Here is a 17,933-nt window from a genome sequence, read left to right as displayed (position 1 = left end):
TAAATATTTTGTAAAATTAAAACAACAACTAAATGTGTTATTAGTGCATGTTAGACAACAGTTAAGAAATCATGGTCTTTCTTCCTATGAGCTAAGACAGATTATTCCACATCTGTGCTTTACGATCTTAGTAAAACATACATGAGATGATGAATTGGACTTCTTGATTCTGTACTTTTACATATGTGTGTGCCCTCTGCGCACTTCCTGCAGCTTCTCCATGATGTGGATCCTAACAAACCCCACCCAGCCTCGAAGACACTGGTCAAATATCAAATTATCGTTCTCTGAAACCTTTTCCCACTCTCCTGTCCACAAATAGCATTTGCTCATATCATAGCAATTTCAGTGATTTTTCACTGCTTTATGTTTTCTAAATTATAAGGTTCTCAGAGGCAGAGATCATTTTTCTTCTCACTTGATGTTTTGGCACATACCTAGCACAAAACGGGGATTCAGTCAGTATTGAAAAGTAAATCAATCTATTGTTTTTTAACTCTTTTAAGCCTCTGATTCACGATAAATTCAAAAGTCCTTGGCATATTCTATAAACAAAGCCTCAGAATGTAGATTAAGAACTTTAAATTAAAAATCAGTTTCAGATCCCATCGATTAAAAAATTGATAGTATATGATGTCAACATGTCAACAAAGCACACCATCAAAAATTGTGATCCATTTCTCTTATTATTATAATTTTCCTCTTCTCTCTCATGGTGACTGTGACTTATTAAGCATTTCCTAATTGATCTAACATTTTATAGACTCCTTGAAACTTTTAGTAGTTGAGAGGGTTTATAGTCTTCTAATTTTCTTGACATTGTACCAGCAAAGTTACAGAAGTAGGTCCAATGCTGTTTCTTGAGTATAAGCTAAGGTATAATTCACAGAGTTAGATGACTTGTGTTTGGGTCATTAGCACTTCACTTGTCTTGGCCTCATTTTCCTAATCTCTGCTGACATAAACCCACAAATTGGTGTCACTACTATGCTATGCAAGGTGTTATGGTAGACATAGAATTAGATGTTTTGATTTATTAAAAATAATGCAACGGTAGGGGTGCCTGGCTGGCTCGTTTGGTAAACGTGACTCTTAATCCGGGGGTTGTGAGTTCAAGCCTCACATTAGGCATAGAGCTTACTTAAAAAAAGTGCAACTGGGAGCTTTTCCCCCTTATAGATATTCTCAGCAGGACTTGATCTCTCTTGCTTATTTATTATACTCTTTCATATGTGAAAAGAGCGTTCTTCTTAAGGCAAAGCAGAACCTCTGATAACTCATGCTCAAAGGATAAGATTCTATGACTTAACTCTTTTCCAGAATTCTTAGAGCAGCTATCATTGGTAGATGTAACAGGCCTTTTCTTGGAACAAGTAGAGAATATTAATTAAATATGGGGGTTAGAGTGTATTTTGAATGCTTCTCATACTTCGGCATCACATCAATTGATTTTGTCACCTCCTGTGATTATTCATAAAATTATCAAAATGTAGACAGTAGAATGTTTCCTTAACCTGCACGTTAAATGATCTGTCCCTGTATTTTAAAGAATTCTATTCTTTATGACATGATGATTTGATCACCTTCGTTCGTATATGAATGACCATACTGTTGCTTGTGACATAAGTCTTGAAATAGTCCTCAGGGGCCCTCTAAGTAGGGGGGGATCTCTTATAATCATATTTATAACTTTCTGTCTTTAATTTTGTTTCTGATAGTGGTTGATCATTTATTTATGGTATCCCCTTAATGACACCTGTCCATAAGCAGTACTGTCCTTACCATTAATTATGCTAAGCTCTGTTTATCATCATCTGACACTTATTTAGAATTTACTATTAAACACGATGCTAAGCACAAATAACTCATTAAGTCCTCCACAACCCCCTAAGATAAATAGTATTTTTGTCCCATTTTTATAGATGAGAAAACACGTTCAGAGAGGCAGATAATTGTCCAGGGTCACACAACTATTTAACTATAGAGCCTCTGTCATTAACCACTGCACTGTGCTGCCTCCCTGTACCTTCCAGAGTTATCTCAATTTGGAAATGTGTAGGAGGGACTGCGGGAGCCCAGACTGCTTCCAAGTGGCCCCTGCAAGGTCACATGGCTCTCGTGGTTGTGATCCTATAGGTCTGGTCAAGCCTCCTCTGAAACGGTCTCGGTCCGCACCTGACGGAGGAGATGAGGAGAGCCAGGAGCAGCTACAAGACCAGATTGCCGAAGGCAGCTCTATAGAGGAGGAAGAGAAAACGGATAATGCCACCCTCCTCCGCCTCCTGGAGGAAGGAGAAAAGGTACTGTGCTTCTAAAGCATAAGGGTTGCATTGAAGTAACTCGTTTGCATTTTATAACACTAACTGATAGGCTATTTACCTGGTGGCAGAAGATAAATATTTTACCCTCTGTAATGAAATACTGTGAATAGTAAGCAACCATTTGGATTCAGTACTCTACATCTCTCCTTTTCAGGATTTTCTGACCTGTCTGAACACGCTAAACAGCCCAGAGTTTCATGAGATACAATATTAGCAGTTGATGTCTAGTTCACTCTATTACTGTAGCCTTTATTAGACCGTTCTTCTGGCCATCATTTTCTATTTCAAACCCATGCACACAATCCATTCATTCATCTGCCCTTGTACTAGTTTTCTACACCTCCATAGTTCCATTAACCATCTACGAGCAGTTTCAGCCCATCAGTACTGTCATCGTCAGGCTTGTATTTAAGGCCTGTTCTCCTTCACTCACAGAAGACTACCCTACCTTCCTGTTTCCCTGTGGACCTCCTACACCCTGCCAGCCTGCTCGGGCTCACTGCACTGGCTCCGCCTTAGAAGCCGAGGCCCCTGCAGCACTGTGTGCCCCGCAGTTCACTACATCCATAACGCTCTTTCTTTGCTTTGCTCACTGTATTTTCTGCCAAAATGCACTTCTCTCCATCACTCGCATAATCTCCATCCTAGGAACTCCCACTGGATACAGTCTCATTTCTCGAGCTCTCTTGAGTAAATAAAAGATAAATAAATGAAGGAATGAATTAATGTGTTGTATCACCTTTTTAAAAGGATGTTCTTTTTGCCCCTCATATTGCGTCTTGATGTAACCCTTGAAATCTTACCCACTAAGATATAGTCAGAAATTAGGGATTAATTTCAAAAATTCTGTTGAATATACAGCTTAATTAATCTTGAATGAAAATATTTTTAAAAATCATATAATTATGGAGCGCCTCGGTGGCTCAGTTGTGACGCAGCTGCCTTCGGCTCAGGTCATGGTCCCAGGGTCCTGGGATCAAGCCCCGCATTGGGCTCCCTGCTCAGCAGGAAGCCTGCTTCTCCCTCTCCCATTCCCCCTGCTTGTGTTCCCTCTCTCGCTATGTGTCTCTCTGTCAAATTAAATAAATAAATAAATAAATAAATAAATAAATAATAAATTAAAAATCATAATTATAGAAGGTCTATACATTAGGTCTGAAGGAAGCACAAGAGAGGCTTCTGGAGTCTTGGGAATGTTCTGAATGCTGGCTGCATCATATTTTTAGCATTTGAAAATTCCTCAAGCTATACACTTAGAAAAAACATTTTTGTGTTTGTATATTACACTACAGTGGGATGATTTCTTAAAATATCAGTGTTTTTCCTATAACATTCTGCATTTTTATTATTCCAGTAGTTCAGATGTGATGAAAATTGACTACAGTTGTGTATTTTGCTATTTTCTAATGCTGTCATTTTTTAAACTTTTAATCTCATGAGTACAGATTTTGCTCTAATTGCTTTAAATTTGAATAGTGCAGGAAGTGTATTCAGACTGACATTTATTTGACATTTGTTTGGCTCTAGTTTAGTTGCTGATATTTTTTCCTTGACTCATGTTGAACTGAGCAAGCAAGAAATAATTTTTAGCAAGAAATAGTTTTTAAGGAAGAAAGAACTGAATCCTGCCTTTGGGAAAGAAAACAATACTTACATTGAAAGATTTAGCAACTCTTTCTTCCTATGAGGAAAATACAACTTCTACCAGATTTGGATTTTTACAAAGGCACAGCAGTCTGCCAGGCAAGCAGGACCCCAGGTGGGGAGCAAAGAGGGACAAATGCCGCAGTCCCCGTCCAGGAGCTGTTGTGGAAAAAGACGAAATTGAGCAGTGTGGAAGGGACGACAACCAACAGTTTCTTACACGCTTACGTACATTATCTCAGTAACTCTCACAACAAGCCGGTGTATATCTGAAAATCACAAACGACACACAGAGGCCCAGAAAAGTCAAGAAACTTGGCTAAATCTACAACTAAGTGACAGGATTGGGGATTCACTCAGTTTTGTTAGACTCAACAGACCTGTTTTCACTCTCGTCTCACCAAGGGCACAGTCCTAAGCTCCTTACGTATACTCTTCAATTCTCTTTTTTTTTTCCTGCCAAGTTTATTGTGTTTGTCCCCTTCCTTATCTAATGTGTTCATCACTTCTAGAACCTAGTACACATGTCCCTGGCACACAGTGAGTAAGCTGAATAGTGGGAGAAGTGGGTTGGATGGGTAGGTGTATGGATGTGAGTAAAATGGTTGTCTCCTTTTACTGAACTCAACCACAAATCAGACGGCAGTTTTAGCTGATTCTTTTTTAACATGCTTAAACTCAGGTTTCATATGCTTAGCTCAGGGGATGCCATAGCAGTCTATACCTTGGTAAAACCCTGTTTGCCCATTAAATCCATATTTAAAAACATTTTGTTTCAGTTATCTCAAAAAAATTATCAGGGATTTTTTTTGTTAACTTTATTAATGAACGTTTATGGTTTTCTTTATAGATTCAGCACATGTACCGCTGTGCTCGAGTCCAGGGCCTGGATACCAGTGAGGGGCTACTTCTTTTTGGTAAAGAGCATTTTTATGTGATTGATGGATTTACAATGACAGCAACCAGGGAAATAAGAGATATTGAAACCTTACCTCCAAAGTAAGTAAATGAATGAAGAGACACAAAGTACAGCTATATTGAGAACAGCAGTCTATGTACATAGTTCTGTTTTAATCCAAAAATCGTGTTTGAAGTAATGTTATCTTTCAGTTTGTGTGTCATTAAATATTCACAAGGGTAATATGTTACTTCAAGGTAAGAAAACATTTGCCTTATTTATCAAAATGAAAATTAAATAAAATTTATTGTTATGCATTAGTAGCATCAGACACCAAGTTCCTTATATTATAATCTGTGTATTTATAAACTTATTCAGAATTTGCAAATTGTTGTTTTTAAATTTTAGTACAGACACAGTTGTAGAGAAAATGCAGGTAAGGACACAATCCTCTCACAGCTGGAAGAGTGTCCGTGTCCTCTGAGTGCCCTCCCAACAGCGTGACTAAAGCACAGGCAGGAACTGAGTTTTATCTTCCTTTTCTTCTGCCAGTCCTGTGATGGGATGATAGTGGGGAACAGAAACCCAGAGCATTGACAAAGGCAGAAGGAAGACAGAAAGCTTGAGGCTTAGGAAGTCAACATGCTCTTCTGTCTTTAACATTTTGAACACCTAACGCTGTCGGATATAGACCCGTCTCTGCGGTCCGTTCCTGGGAGAGGTTTCAAATACTTCCTGTCAGCAGCAGTCGGGGCCACGTTATGACGTCCATGGGCCCCTTGCTCCATATAAAAATATTAAAAATTATATTTTGTGACTGTGTTGCTTTAAAGATGAATATATTCATATTATACATTAAACCATTTTCTTCTACCAAAAAGTTCAATTTTTTTCTTCTGATTTTAAAAAAAATTAAAACATTTTCTCGGGCCCCTAAAAGCACTGTACCTGCTGTGCCTGGTAGATAAGTTGGCCCTGATAGTGGGATATTTTAAATCATATTCATCAAACAGCCTTCTTTGTTTACTAAGTAGCGGATACATTTTTCTATTAAACACATTTTTTTTTTTTTTTAGAACTCAGTATTTTGTTATATTGTTCCCTGCTCCTATTCATATGTTGAAAATAACACCCTTTGTTGAACAATGAATTTATCTCTTGCTGTTTTTTGTTTATCTTTTTTTCTCTTGGCTGCCTGTAGTATGCATGAGCCAATTATCCCTAGAGGAGCCAGGCAAGGCCCCAGTCAACTCAAGAGAACATGCAGCATTTTTGCGTATGAAGATATCAAGGAAGTACATAAAAGGAGGTATCTCCTGCAGGTGAGTTGATTTAGTAGTACTAAACACTCTGTCATCTTCCTTTTTTCAGAGGATACATTATTTTAAAACTCATACTTGCCATGACAACCCTTTATAGGATCCACACTGTCCCTTACAGTATTTCCTTAGATGATTTTATGATAGACAAACTCATGTCACATGGGTGCACAACTCTGTATAATACTTCTCTCTTTTTTTTAAGCACAGCCTAAAACTTGGGTAATATCTTTATTGTCCATCTTCCCCTATAGCATCCAGATCAACATACTTGTCTTTTATATAAAAATTGCATCTTCACTATAATTTTCCAATTATCGTTTTATAATTATCTTGCCATTATTCTGTTAAAGATTTTAGAAACAAAACTTAAGAGCACATTGGCTCTGTTTATTTTGTAATTTAATCTGCTGGGAATTCGTGACTCTAAAAATGTTCTTTAAAAGTTAACTTCTTCAACATTGTAGATACTCATAGTGGAAAAGTTAATATATAACCTTGTTTGTGTTTTTCTTGTTTTTCTCTTTGATCATTTTAGCCTATTGCTGTGGAGGTTTTCTCTGGAGATGGACGGAATTACCTCCTTGCTTTTCAGAAAGGAATTAGAAATAAAGTCTATCAAAGGTATTGTTTATTAGGAGTACTTGATAATGCTATCAGGGGAGGGGATGGAAGTGAAACTAGTACCAGATAAGCTAGTTTTTTAAAGTCTAGGATCTTGAGATCAGTGAATTAATGTCTTTGAAGAAAATGTTGGTTTCATTTTTGCCAACCTCTTGAAACATGATTCTTCTAATTAGCTTTTAAAGTGATGCTATTCTGTTGTGAAATACCATTTATCTTTCTGGTGACTATAGTAGATGTCATCAAAAGCTACTTTTACCTTTGAGTCCTGTGTCTTTAAATGTAAAAGAACGAGGGAACTGTAGCTTAAAAAAATAATACTTCAGGTTCAAAATAGGCTTCTTTCCTATTTACCAAAAAAGAAGACAATGCCATTCCTTGCATCGCATACATTGCATTGAATGCAGATGAATATTTAGTTGTTAATCACTCTTAGAAATTACATGAGACCTTCTCTGGCCTTGGAAGAGAGGTTGATATCTTCATCCTCAAAAAAGTAGCATAGTCAAATAAAGCAGTTAATCTAACCTAATCATAGTGTACTTTTGGTAAGCTGTATTTAAAATTTGCCTTGTAAAAGAAAAAGCAGTATGTATACATGGTGCTCAAAAATATTTCTGTTGGATGTATGAATAATGAGACTTTTATGAACGGATCACAGATATGAGAGACCTTCTCTTATTCTTTGAAGGGTGGTATAGATCCTTGCAAGCCCTCTACTAAGGGAAGTTTTATATCTCACATTACTTCTGTGAGGAATGTCTGATGCCAAGCAACGTTGCTTATCATTGCGGTACAGTAATAGTACCTGTGAGCACAAGGGAATGAGGGCGGTTCTTCAGACAAAGTGCCTGTGGATGATGATTGGTAATCCAAAACTCCTTTCGCATGTGGGAAGAGCTAATGAAGTGACTGAAATTTTAGTTATCTATCTTATTCACTTCTAAAGGCGATGTTGTTTTCAACACTAGGAAACTATTTGCTCTTCATAATTAGCAGCTGTTACAAGGAGATGAGTTTGCCTTTCTCTGAGAAATGTCTGTGTATGTGCCCAGTTCGGGGTCCACGTCTATTCTAAGAATTTTCCCATAACTCTCTTCCACCTTTAAAATATTTATGTTGACATTGTGAGCAACTCTGAAAAAGATGTAGAAGTGTCACATAAAGTTACCTTGGATGTATCTTCATTAGTTTAGTGTTGTCCCTGTTCCATCACCGTTTAGCTATCATTGTTACTTGCTGTCATGTGAATATTTGGCTGTTAATCACTCTTCAGGACTTCATTAAGTTGACTCAGTTTCTGTGCATCAGTGTTGCAGGGCTTTTTCTTCCAGTAATATGACAGCATATTTAAAATCCAGAATGATAGATTTTGCTGTGGCCCTTCATACTTGGCTTTGGAAGCCATCATCTGACACTTTTTTATAACAGAGTATTCCAATTATTGTGTATTCCCTTAGCCTGCTGTTGATGGGGTAGTGGAGGGGTAAATGCAATAGTCGAGGTCTGCATGAATCATCCTTTCTGAGGCTCCCATTAGGTCCTGACTTTGACTTCATTTCCAATTTTATGCCATTTTTAAATTTTGCAGGTTTTTGGCTGTCGTGCCATCTCTTACTGACAGTTCAGAGTCAGTGTCTGGGCAACGACCGAACACAAGTGTGGAGCAAGGGTAGGTTGTTTGCTTCATGCATCATAGTTTAATAGTGAAATTAGGATGGTTTGCATCTGCACAGTATCATTTAATATTTTTAATGAGTGTTTTCCCCTCCTAGTGGTTGCACAAAATGTTTTAAATGCTGAAAACTTAAAAGGAAAAAGACACGGTATGCATGACACTCCTGTCAAATCAGCACTCACGGTTTGATGGATTTCCTGGAGTTTTTTAAGCAGCATATGGTCCCGTTTGCATCATTGAGTTCATACTCTAAACACAGATTTTTATTCTGCTTCTTCTATGCAGTGTTGTATGTAACTGTTTCCCTCTGCATTTAAAAAATTCTTCAGATGGGCGCCTGGGTGGCTCAGTCGTTAAGCGTCAGCCTTCGGCTCAGGTCATGATCCCAGGGTCCTGGGATCGAGCCCCGCATCGGGCTCCCGGCTCAGTGGGAAGCCTGCTTCTCCCTCTCCCACTCCCCCTGCTTGTGTTCCTGTTCTCGCTCGCTCTCTGTCAAATAAGTAAATAAAATCTTCAAAAAAAAAAAATTCTTCAGAAATATTACTTTTACTTACTACCTATTCATGGTATGTATAAAGCATTCTCTTATTTTTGGATACTTCGCATTTGTCAGGTTTCCCTGTTCTAATTATGCAAGTGTGATTGCTCATTATTTTTTTAGGGTAAAATGTCCTTAGTAAAAAAAAGGTATGAATTTTAAGGCTTTTGATACAAAACCAACTTGATTTCCATAAAAATTATACGTATCTATATTCCACCACTAGTGGATAAATTACTTATCTCAGTAGATGCTTGTCCCCTTTTTATATTTATCTTTTCATTTTTACTGATTTTATGAGATGCTTTCTCAGGTTTTAAATGTGTATTTCTCTTAGTAATCTTGAGCACTGTATATGTTTGTTAGCCATTTAAAATCCTCATTTGTGAATTATCCATAACTTCACCTATTTTTTTCCTGAGTTCTTTTTTGTTGGTGGTGGTGATGGTGGTTTGACTTTCTTTTTTAATTGAGATATAACTGACATATAATTATAGTAGTTTCAGGTATACAACATAATGATATTTGTGTAATTGAGAAATGATCACCACAATAAGTCTACTTGACATCTCCTCTGAGTTCTTACTATCAATTTGTATGGGAGTTTTTTATAATAATGTATTACTACTCCTTGTTATATTTGTTGCAAATTGCCCAGTTTTAATTTTTTTTTTTAAAGATTTTATTTATTTATTTGACAGACACAGCGAGAGAGGGAACACAAGCAGGGGGAGTGGGAAAGGGAGAAGCAGGCTTCCTGCAGAGCAGGGAGCCCGATACGGGGCTTGATCCCAGGACCCTGAGATCATGACCTGAACTGAAGGCAGATGCTTAATGACTGAGCCAACCAGACGCCCCTTAATTTTGTTTTTAACATTTAAATTTAAACTTTTGTTTTTATGTGCTCAAACCTATCAGTGGTTCCTTTATGCTCATTTCACCTGCATTTAATCTTAGAAAGTCCTTCTGGATGATACAGCCATTTCAAGAATCCATTTATAGTCACTCTGGAACTGGTAGCCATTTATAATTAATTGGAAACGAAGCAGTGCTTTTGGGCTACAAATGATTGCAACATGCAAGAAAGTCACTTAAAACTTTACTGGGGATTCTGTAATTTGTAAATAAAATTTGATTCTAGTCTGTGCATCTAACTGTACTAAATGTGTGTATTTCTCTTTTAAACTGTTTTTTTTTTTTTTTTTTAGCTGAGGTTTAGCAAATACAAATGCTAAATATGTGCTTTTGTTAACTTCAGGTCATGTTCTGTTCCTAATCATTTGTGTTGTTGTTAAGATAAATAACAGGAAAGGGCGCCTGGGTGGCTCAGTTGGTTAAGCGACTGCCTTCGGCTCAGGTCATGATCCTGGAGTCCCTGGATCGAGTCCCGCATCGGGCTCCCTGCTCAGCAAGGAGCCTGCTTCTCCCTCTGACCCTCCCCCCTCTCATGTGCTCTCCCTCTCTCATTCTCTCTGTCTCAAATAAATAAATAAAATCTTTAAAAAAAAAAGATAAATAACAGGAAATAAAAGGTCCCCTTACAGCACATTGAGCCTTTTTTTCTACTTGTAATTAAGTTGCCGGTATTTTCACCTGCTTAGATAATCTTCAACTTGTTATTTCATTGTTCTTGCTACTATCTGTGCTGAGTTGGCAATTCTTTACTTAAAGAGCTGTTAAAAGCTTGAAGGCAAGAAGCAGAAATTCATTTCCAACTTAATCTTTTTGGTTGTTCCCTTTCTTATAAAGTTGAGGAGTCAACATAGCTCTTTTTATAGGGAGAGTTCCTGTACATTCAGTTTGCGTGATGGGAAGAACTTACCTAGAAATGGAAAGTGTTACCTGTACTATTGAGCCAGAAATGTTTAAGAACTAAGGTTTACAAATCTGTTGATTTCCTTTCAGACAGTAAAATACATAGTTCAGTGCTTTCCTATGGGTTCAGTGACCAAGTCACAATCTTCAAATCATTAATTACTAATATTATAAAGCGGTTAAACCTTAAGAAGGGCTTGATAGCATTCTAGGAACATCTGATATCTGAAAAAGTCCATAATTTCAAATGACCATTCACTCTTCAACATCTCTTTTAGGAAATGTGCTATGTATACTATTTCAGTTATTCCAATTTAATGTCTTTGAGTTTGTTTCTGTATAGATCACTGTAAAAGGTAGACAGTTGGACTAGATCATTGTTTTTCAAACTCTTGCTATAACCCATAGTAAAAAATAGACTTTATATTGCATCCCAGGACCCACAAACTGAGTTACAAATACTAACACAGAATTGACGGAATACTTTCCCTTACTGTATGTGATGCCTTTCAGTGTTCTCTGTTTTCTTCAGTTTAGTTCCATGTTATTTCATATTTCAAAATGTTGATTACAATACACTAAGCTGATTTTGTGGCCCATTTGTAATAGGTCTTCCATAGTTTGAAAAATTCCTGGACCAGATGATTTAAATTTTCAACTTGATTATTACTCAGATTTAAAATTATATCACCTATAATTTGATTATTTCTTGTTTTTAGATCTGGGTTGCTTAGCACTTTGGTTGGAGAGAAGTCTGTGACTCAAAGATGGGAGGTAGGCTTAATGAACATAAAAGCTTCATTCATAATTTGTAGTTAGATGGTATAAGTCATACAGTTAAAAGCACTCCCAACAATCCATAAAATACATACATTAAAAAAAACTTTGTTTTTTGTTCTTTTTGGGAAAAACAAGTGTTTTATTGTTATGAAATCTGCAAGAAAGAAACTTTTACCTCATTTTGCATTTAAAAGTTATTTTTAAAGTGAACACAACAGAAATAATGATCCTGAAATGAATCTTTATTTATCTTTTCCAAGAGAGGTGAAATCAGCAACTTCCAGTATTTGATGCACTTGAACACTTTGGCTGGCAGATCGTATAATGATCTCATGCAGTATCCTGTCTTCCCCTGGATCCTTGCAGATTACGACTCAGAGGTAAATCTCAAATCATTTTGTGTAAGTGGAACACATTTGCAAAAGTAATTAAGAGGTACTTAATTTGCTCAAATGTTTTACTTGCTTTGTAATTTATAATTTAGTTGATAATGTAATTTATAATTTTTATAATTTCAAGTCCTCAACCGGCACTTATTACAAGAAGATGAGAAGAGTTTTAGCTTGGACTTGTACGAAGTTTAAGTCATTGACCAATTTTTTAGATATTTATTCATAATATCTATTTGGTTTCTTAAGTGCTAGTTAATTTGTATCCCCTGCTGGGTGTCGCCTCTGTCCTCTACACTGCAGCCAGTTTCAGAAACACTAATATAATTGAGTCATCACTGTTTAAAATTACTCAGTGAATGGTCATCACAATTTGGAGAGAATTTAGAAACCTCAACACAGTACCCTTCACAAAGTAGCTCCTACATGTATATCCCTTGAGCACAAAGACAATCCCATATCTCTCAATTCCCAACCACTAGAGTGGTGCCTGGTACTTAGCATACAATTTAATTTTTGTTGAATTAACCAAAAAGGTATTAATGAGGGATTGTGCCATATAGATTTTGAGCAGACAAATGTACTAACTTGCCTTATATTCATGGATGTGCATTCATTTAAAGGACAAGTTTGGCAAAATTGGTTGGTCGGGATGCCCTTTAAAAGGACACAGACCCCCTGGTACATATTTCAGATTTTTTACTTTGAAAACCCCAGGTGGCAAATTTGGTTCTCTTTTAAGTATATGAATTAGGTCAGTTAGAAATGAACTTTTAAAATAATCAGTGGTAGATAGACTGAAAGATTCCATCTCACTTAGAAGTCACATGGTCTGGTATGATGTTTTTCAGAGGTGAATGAGTTACCAGGTGCTCTAGTTCATTTCACTTCCTGATCACCTCTAAGAAGAGAATACTCAGAAGTGAAGTTGGGGTGAAATGGGGGAGGAGAGGAAGAGAAAAGAAAGGAGATTTGGTGCTTCAGTTACGTGGGTGATGGAGGTTAAAGATGAATTCCAGGCTTTGTGTCGAGTCCCCTGCTGTGTCCTTGCCAAGACAGGGAAGGATTTTCCCTTATTCCTCATCTCCAGCCTGGATCCTGAGTGTCTTCTGTGAATACTTAATTTCCAAACTGGTTGTCTTCAAACTGAACCAGTTAACAAACTGCCATGTGCCTGTCGGTAAAATATGGATAACCAGTAGGTACATAGCATTGTTGTGGAGCCCTGTTCTGCCAGTGTGACAGACATTTATAAATCATCATCATTTGCTGTAGCCACTGTACCTACGTTGGCGAGAATGAAAGGTGTATAGTAATTTGGAATTGGATTTCATTCTGTATTTTAGGAGGTAGATCTTACTAATCCCAAGACATTTAGAAACCTGGCTAAGCCAATGGGAGCACAGACAGATGAACGATTAGCTCAATATAAGAAGCGGTATAAAGACTGGGAAGATCCTAATGGTAAGTAACTTTTCTTGTCATTGGACTTTGTACCTCAGTTTCAAACATAAGTCATTATTTTAGTGGTCTGACATCCCTGTATCTTTTCCCAAATTGCTTATGTATCATTACATCTGTGTAAGTTATATATTCACACATATATACAGCTATCAGATTTTGCACGCCAACTGATGGCCATGCTTAGAAGGCATGTTTTAGATGGCTTATCAGGTACTGGCAGAAAACTAAGTGTCTGTTTTGTGTAGGTCAGAAATTTCCCATTAGATAACCTGCCTTTGTCTCTAACCATATTTAAGCCAGGAACTGCAGTTTCCTTAATTAAACTGTCTTTTTATTTTATTGAGGCACGTTTTAGAATCCTTTTGCTTTAAAAATAATAATAGTATAATAATAATAGATAACCTCCTAAAACTCTACACTTATTATTTATTATGTTTAATGTTTTGTTTTGTTTTAAAAGACTTATTTGAGAAAGAGAGAACATGTGTGCATGCATGCACATGCGTGTGCAAGCTGGGGAGAGGCGGAGAAGGGGGAGAGATTCTTAAATAGACTCTGCACTGAGCACAGAGCCCAATGTAGGGCTCAGTCTCCCAACCCTGAGATCACAACCTGAGCCGAAACCAAGAGTCAGGTGCTTAACCAACTTCACCACCTAGGCGCCCCTGTTATGTTTAATGTTTATCATATGTGTCCGTCCCCCCCTCACCCCCTGCAAATGGGTGAAACAAAGGGGGAAAAAAAGAAAAACTGAGCCTAAGCCTAACAGTATTCCCTGTTTTTCTGCCTCTTTTTTTCCTGCCAAGGAGCGTATGTAATAACTATTCTATAATATTCATAGACAGTACTTTATAGAAATAGATCATTGCAAAGCCAGAACCTCATAAAAAGTAGCTGTAAGTCAATATCCTGCTTTAGTGGAAGGTGGTTTGCTATTAAGGCTTATCTATTACAATAAACCTCAAACCATGAATTGCTAGATGTGCTAAGTTTGTGGGGAAAGGCACGGAGTTATACTCAGTGTGGATTACTGCCAGATACGTAAGCGAGGGGTGGTGGTGCTGTAACGTTCTCGTGCTACAAACACCAATACCAGTTGTGTTTAGTGTCACAGTTGTGACGTGTGTTAGCGTTTTCAAGCCTATGAATACCGATTTTATTTTTCACATCTACTCTTTTGTTTTCAATTATGCTTTAATTTTTTTGAACAGGAGAAACTCCAGCCTACCATTATGGGACCCACTATTCATCTGCAATGATTGTGGCTTCGTACCTAGTAAGGATGGAGCCTTTCACACAGATATTCTTAAGGCTGCAGGTAAAACTCTAAATTTAGTATTTTTCTATTTTATTCTTTCTTTCTATTTAAGATTGTTGCTTTTTTTAAAAAAATGTTGTTATCTTGCCTTACAAGAAGTCCTGGGAAGTTTTAGTCACAAAAAATAGTCAAACATAATTCAAGTGGAATTTCATTGGATCACAATTGATGAGTAAACTAGCATTTGTTTATACTAAACAAGAGCCAGGGTCCTTTAGTCAAAGAAGCAAGTACCATGTGCTTTCCAGCCAGTTATATGGAATTCAGCCTTAACTGGTTTAAATTAGCAACAAATATTTTAAAAAGAGTGATACAGCCTAGCCCATTTGCTATCTTCTTCATTATAATTGCTTTTCTCCACATTCTCTTTCATTTATTCAGCAAATATTTACTGAATACCTATTATGTACCAGGCACTGTTCTAAGTACATGGAAGATATCAATGAATAAAGACAAAAGTCCTGCTTTGTAGCACTTATATATTTTAGTTGAGGGAAACAGACAAGAATAATAAATAATACGTCTTAAAGTGTTTTAGAATATAATACATGCTAGCAGAAAATAGAGATCAGGGAAAGGAGGCTGGGAAGTGCAGAAGTAGGGGTAGGAGGTAGAGGAGGGTGCAGTGCAGTTTTACATAGAGTGGTCAGAGTAGGTCTCCTTGAAAAGGTGGCATGTGAGCAAAGACTTGAAGGAAGTGAGGCAGTTACTCATGCAGATAATCTGGAGAAAGTGTGTTCCAGGCAGAGGGAACAGTCCATGCGAGGGCCTCAAGTCAAGCATGTGCCTGAGATGTTTTAGGAAGAGCAACGAGGCCACTGTGTCTGGAGCAGAGTAAGTGGAGGGGAACTTCACAGAGGATGACATCAGAGAGGTAACGGGCCAGATTGTGGCAGGTTTAGTGGGGCATTGTATGGACTTTGGCATTTTCCTGCAGGGAGCTTCAGTATAAAAACAGATGTACTGTGTCCACTGAAAACACAGCAATAGGGAGTTCAACTGAGGAAGGTGTGTTATATCTATGAGGCTGTGTAAGAAATCCCTTTTCTATTTGAATTCGTTACATCTATAACTTTTTTATCACTTTCTTAGTTTTTCACCTAATTCTTAGCAGTGTGAGAACTTGAATGTCATGTTAATTTATAAAATCAGTCAAGCATATATATAACTTGAATATTTCCAACTGTAGATGGCTACATTAGAATCTTGGTTTTTTGTTTGTTTGTTTGTTTTAGGAGAGCATCATGAGACTATGGAAGAATTTATATATCCTTATATTCTTGCCTCTCGCTAAAAACTAATTTTTTAATGACTTTTAAAAGTCTTTGGATTTGGATTTCACTTTGATTACAAAACACATGCATTAAGCACTCTTTGTCAGAAATACCCCCAAAAGAATTTTCTTTTTGTGATTATTTAAAATTTTGTGTGTTTTGACGTAGGATGGTGGGAAATGGAATTGTCACCAAATGTATTTATTTGGGATTTTCGAGCCCGTGAGCTTGACAGAAGCCGTGAGGTGGGGATGGCGCTCTAACAGAGCGGTACCTTCTCCTTCTGCCCACAGGGAGGCCACTTCGACCTGGCTGACCGGATGTTCCACAGTGTGCGCGAGGCCTGGTATTCAGCATCAAAGCACAACATGGCAGATGTAAAAGAACTTATCCCCGAATTTTTTTACTTACCAGAATTCCTGTTCAACTCCAACAACTTTGACCTAGGTATGTACAGCTGCGGCGCTGTCTTAGGAACATTCACCTGGAAAGGGCCAATAGAAATGTCACTTTCCTGAATATTGTCTGCGGTACACACTGACAAGGAAAGACTTCCTTGTGGTTTGAGCAGCTGTTATTTACTATAATTGGGTATGTGGGAGTAAATATAAAAAGAAAAATAGATTTATGCCCAAAATAGCTGTTTCAAATGTGGAGTCTTGGAAAAATTTTAAAATTGACACAGATTGCATCTAATGGTCAGAATATTGTGATTTCAATAAAAACAAAGGGGAGGTGAAAATGTATTTAAAAATCATTACAGTTCAAATTAATAGCCAAAAAGGATATATCCACATTTTTCATGTATTGGGTTTTTTTTTTTTGAAGATTTTTTTTGAAGATTTGTTTATTCACTTGAGAGAGAGAGAGACAGAGAGAGAGGGAGAAGCAGACTCCCCATCGAGCTGGGAGCCCGATGTGGGGCCCAATCCCAGGAACTGGAGATCTCTACCTGAGCTGAAGGCAGACGCTTAACCATCTGAGCCACTCAGGTGCCCCTCATGTATTGTTTTAATCTTACGTATTGCCTGAGGCATTCTCAGGTTCCATGCTAATGTGTTCTAAAATTAGAATTTTAGAATAACTTTAAGTTAATTCCTCTTCTTTATCCTGTTAGGGTAGTATTATCTAGAAAAACAGAAACAAATCAATAGTCCTAAAAAGGAGAGAAATTTCGTCAGTACTCTGCTCTCTTTGTATAATTCAGCAGTTACAGGAAATAGATTTGATTTTGGCTACAGTTTCTTGGAACATAGTTTGCTGATCTAGGTTTCTGAGTATTTCTTTTAGAACATATCAAAATTCCATTGTTTCCACTTCAGAATGTTCCTGCCAGATTTTGTCCTATTTTCATATATTTTTCATACTTCATATTAAAGTATGAAGTATGAAATACTTCGTATTGAAGAGTTCAACATCTAAATCATTACTATACTATCTCAAAGTTAACAGAAAATTTAGGGAAATGTTCATATCTAATACATCTGAGTGTTTTTTCTTTTTAAAAATAGTTTTAAATAATTTTTAATTGTCCATAAGCAGTTCTAACCTCATGAAATTATAGCTCCAAGTCTAATGGCAAAGATAAAAGACTCTCTTAATAGCCCCAGCAAAAGACCTGTAAGTCAGTCTCATTACCTGTAATCGGGCCTGGAGCTCACCTTTGGGCAACTAAAAACACCAAGTTCTGGGGCTTTGAGTTGTAGGGGTGATGGCTCCTTAAAGGAATAGAATAGATGGTGAACAGAGAAAAATAGCACATACCTACACAGCATTTGAATATGGATGCACATTGGTGTTTTACTGTGTTCACTTATAATTCACTTTTGGAGAATGCAACTCTGTTCCCTGGGGACGCCACTTTCAAAGAG

General features: G+C 37.2%; 1 protein-coding gene across 4 annotated transcripts in view; it reads left to right on the top strand.

Moving 5' to 3' along the window:
* Nucleotides 1-17,933, top strand: part of WDFY3 (WD repeat and FYVE domain containing 3) — a 234,122-nt gene that overhangs the window by 189,878 nt on the left and 26,311 nt on the right. For all 4 annotated transcript variants that reach the window (XM_032400715.1, XM_032400713.1, XM_032400714.1 and 1 more), the window contains 10 exons: nt 2,137-2,300; nt 4,816-4,964; nt 6,065-6,185; nt 6,721-6,806; nt 8,398-8,478; nt 11,557-11,611; nt 11,878-11,997; nt 13,353-13,470; nt 14,682-14,788; nt 16,356-16,509. In XM_032400715.1, coding sequence (XP_032256606.1) covers nt 2,137-2,300; nt 4,816-4,964; nt 6,065-6,185; nt 6,721-6,806; nt 8,398-8,478; nt 11,557-11,611; nt 11,878-11,997; nt 13,353-13,470; nt 14,682-14,788; nt 16,356-16,509 — 1,155 coding nt within the window. The remainder of the gene's footprint in view (nt 1-2,136; nt 2,301-4,815; nt 4,965-6,064; nt 6,186-6,720; nt 6,807-8,397; nt 8,479-11,556; nt 11,612-11,877; nt 11,998-13,352; nt 13,471-14,681; nt 14,789-16,355; nt 16,510-17,933) is intronic.

This window comes from Phoca vitulina, unplaced genomic scaffold, assembly GCF_004348235.1.
Source record: "Phoca vitulina isolate PV1807 unplaced genomic scaffold, GSC_HSeal_1.0 scaffold3, whole genome shotgun sequence".
In the NCBI taxonomy this organism is placed as follows: domain Eukaryota; kingdom Metazoa; phylum Chordata; class Mammalia; order Carnivora; family Phocidae; genus Phoca; species Phoca vitulina.
The sequence above is the reverse complement of the archived record's forward strand: the minus strand, read 5'-3'. Positions and strand labels throughout refer to the sequence as shown.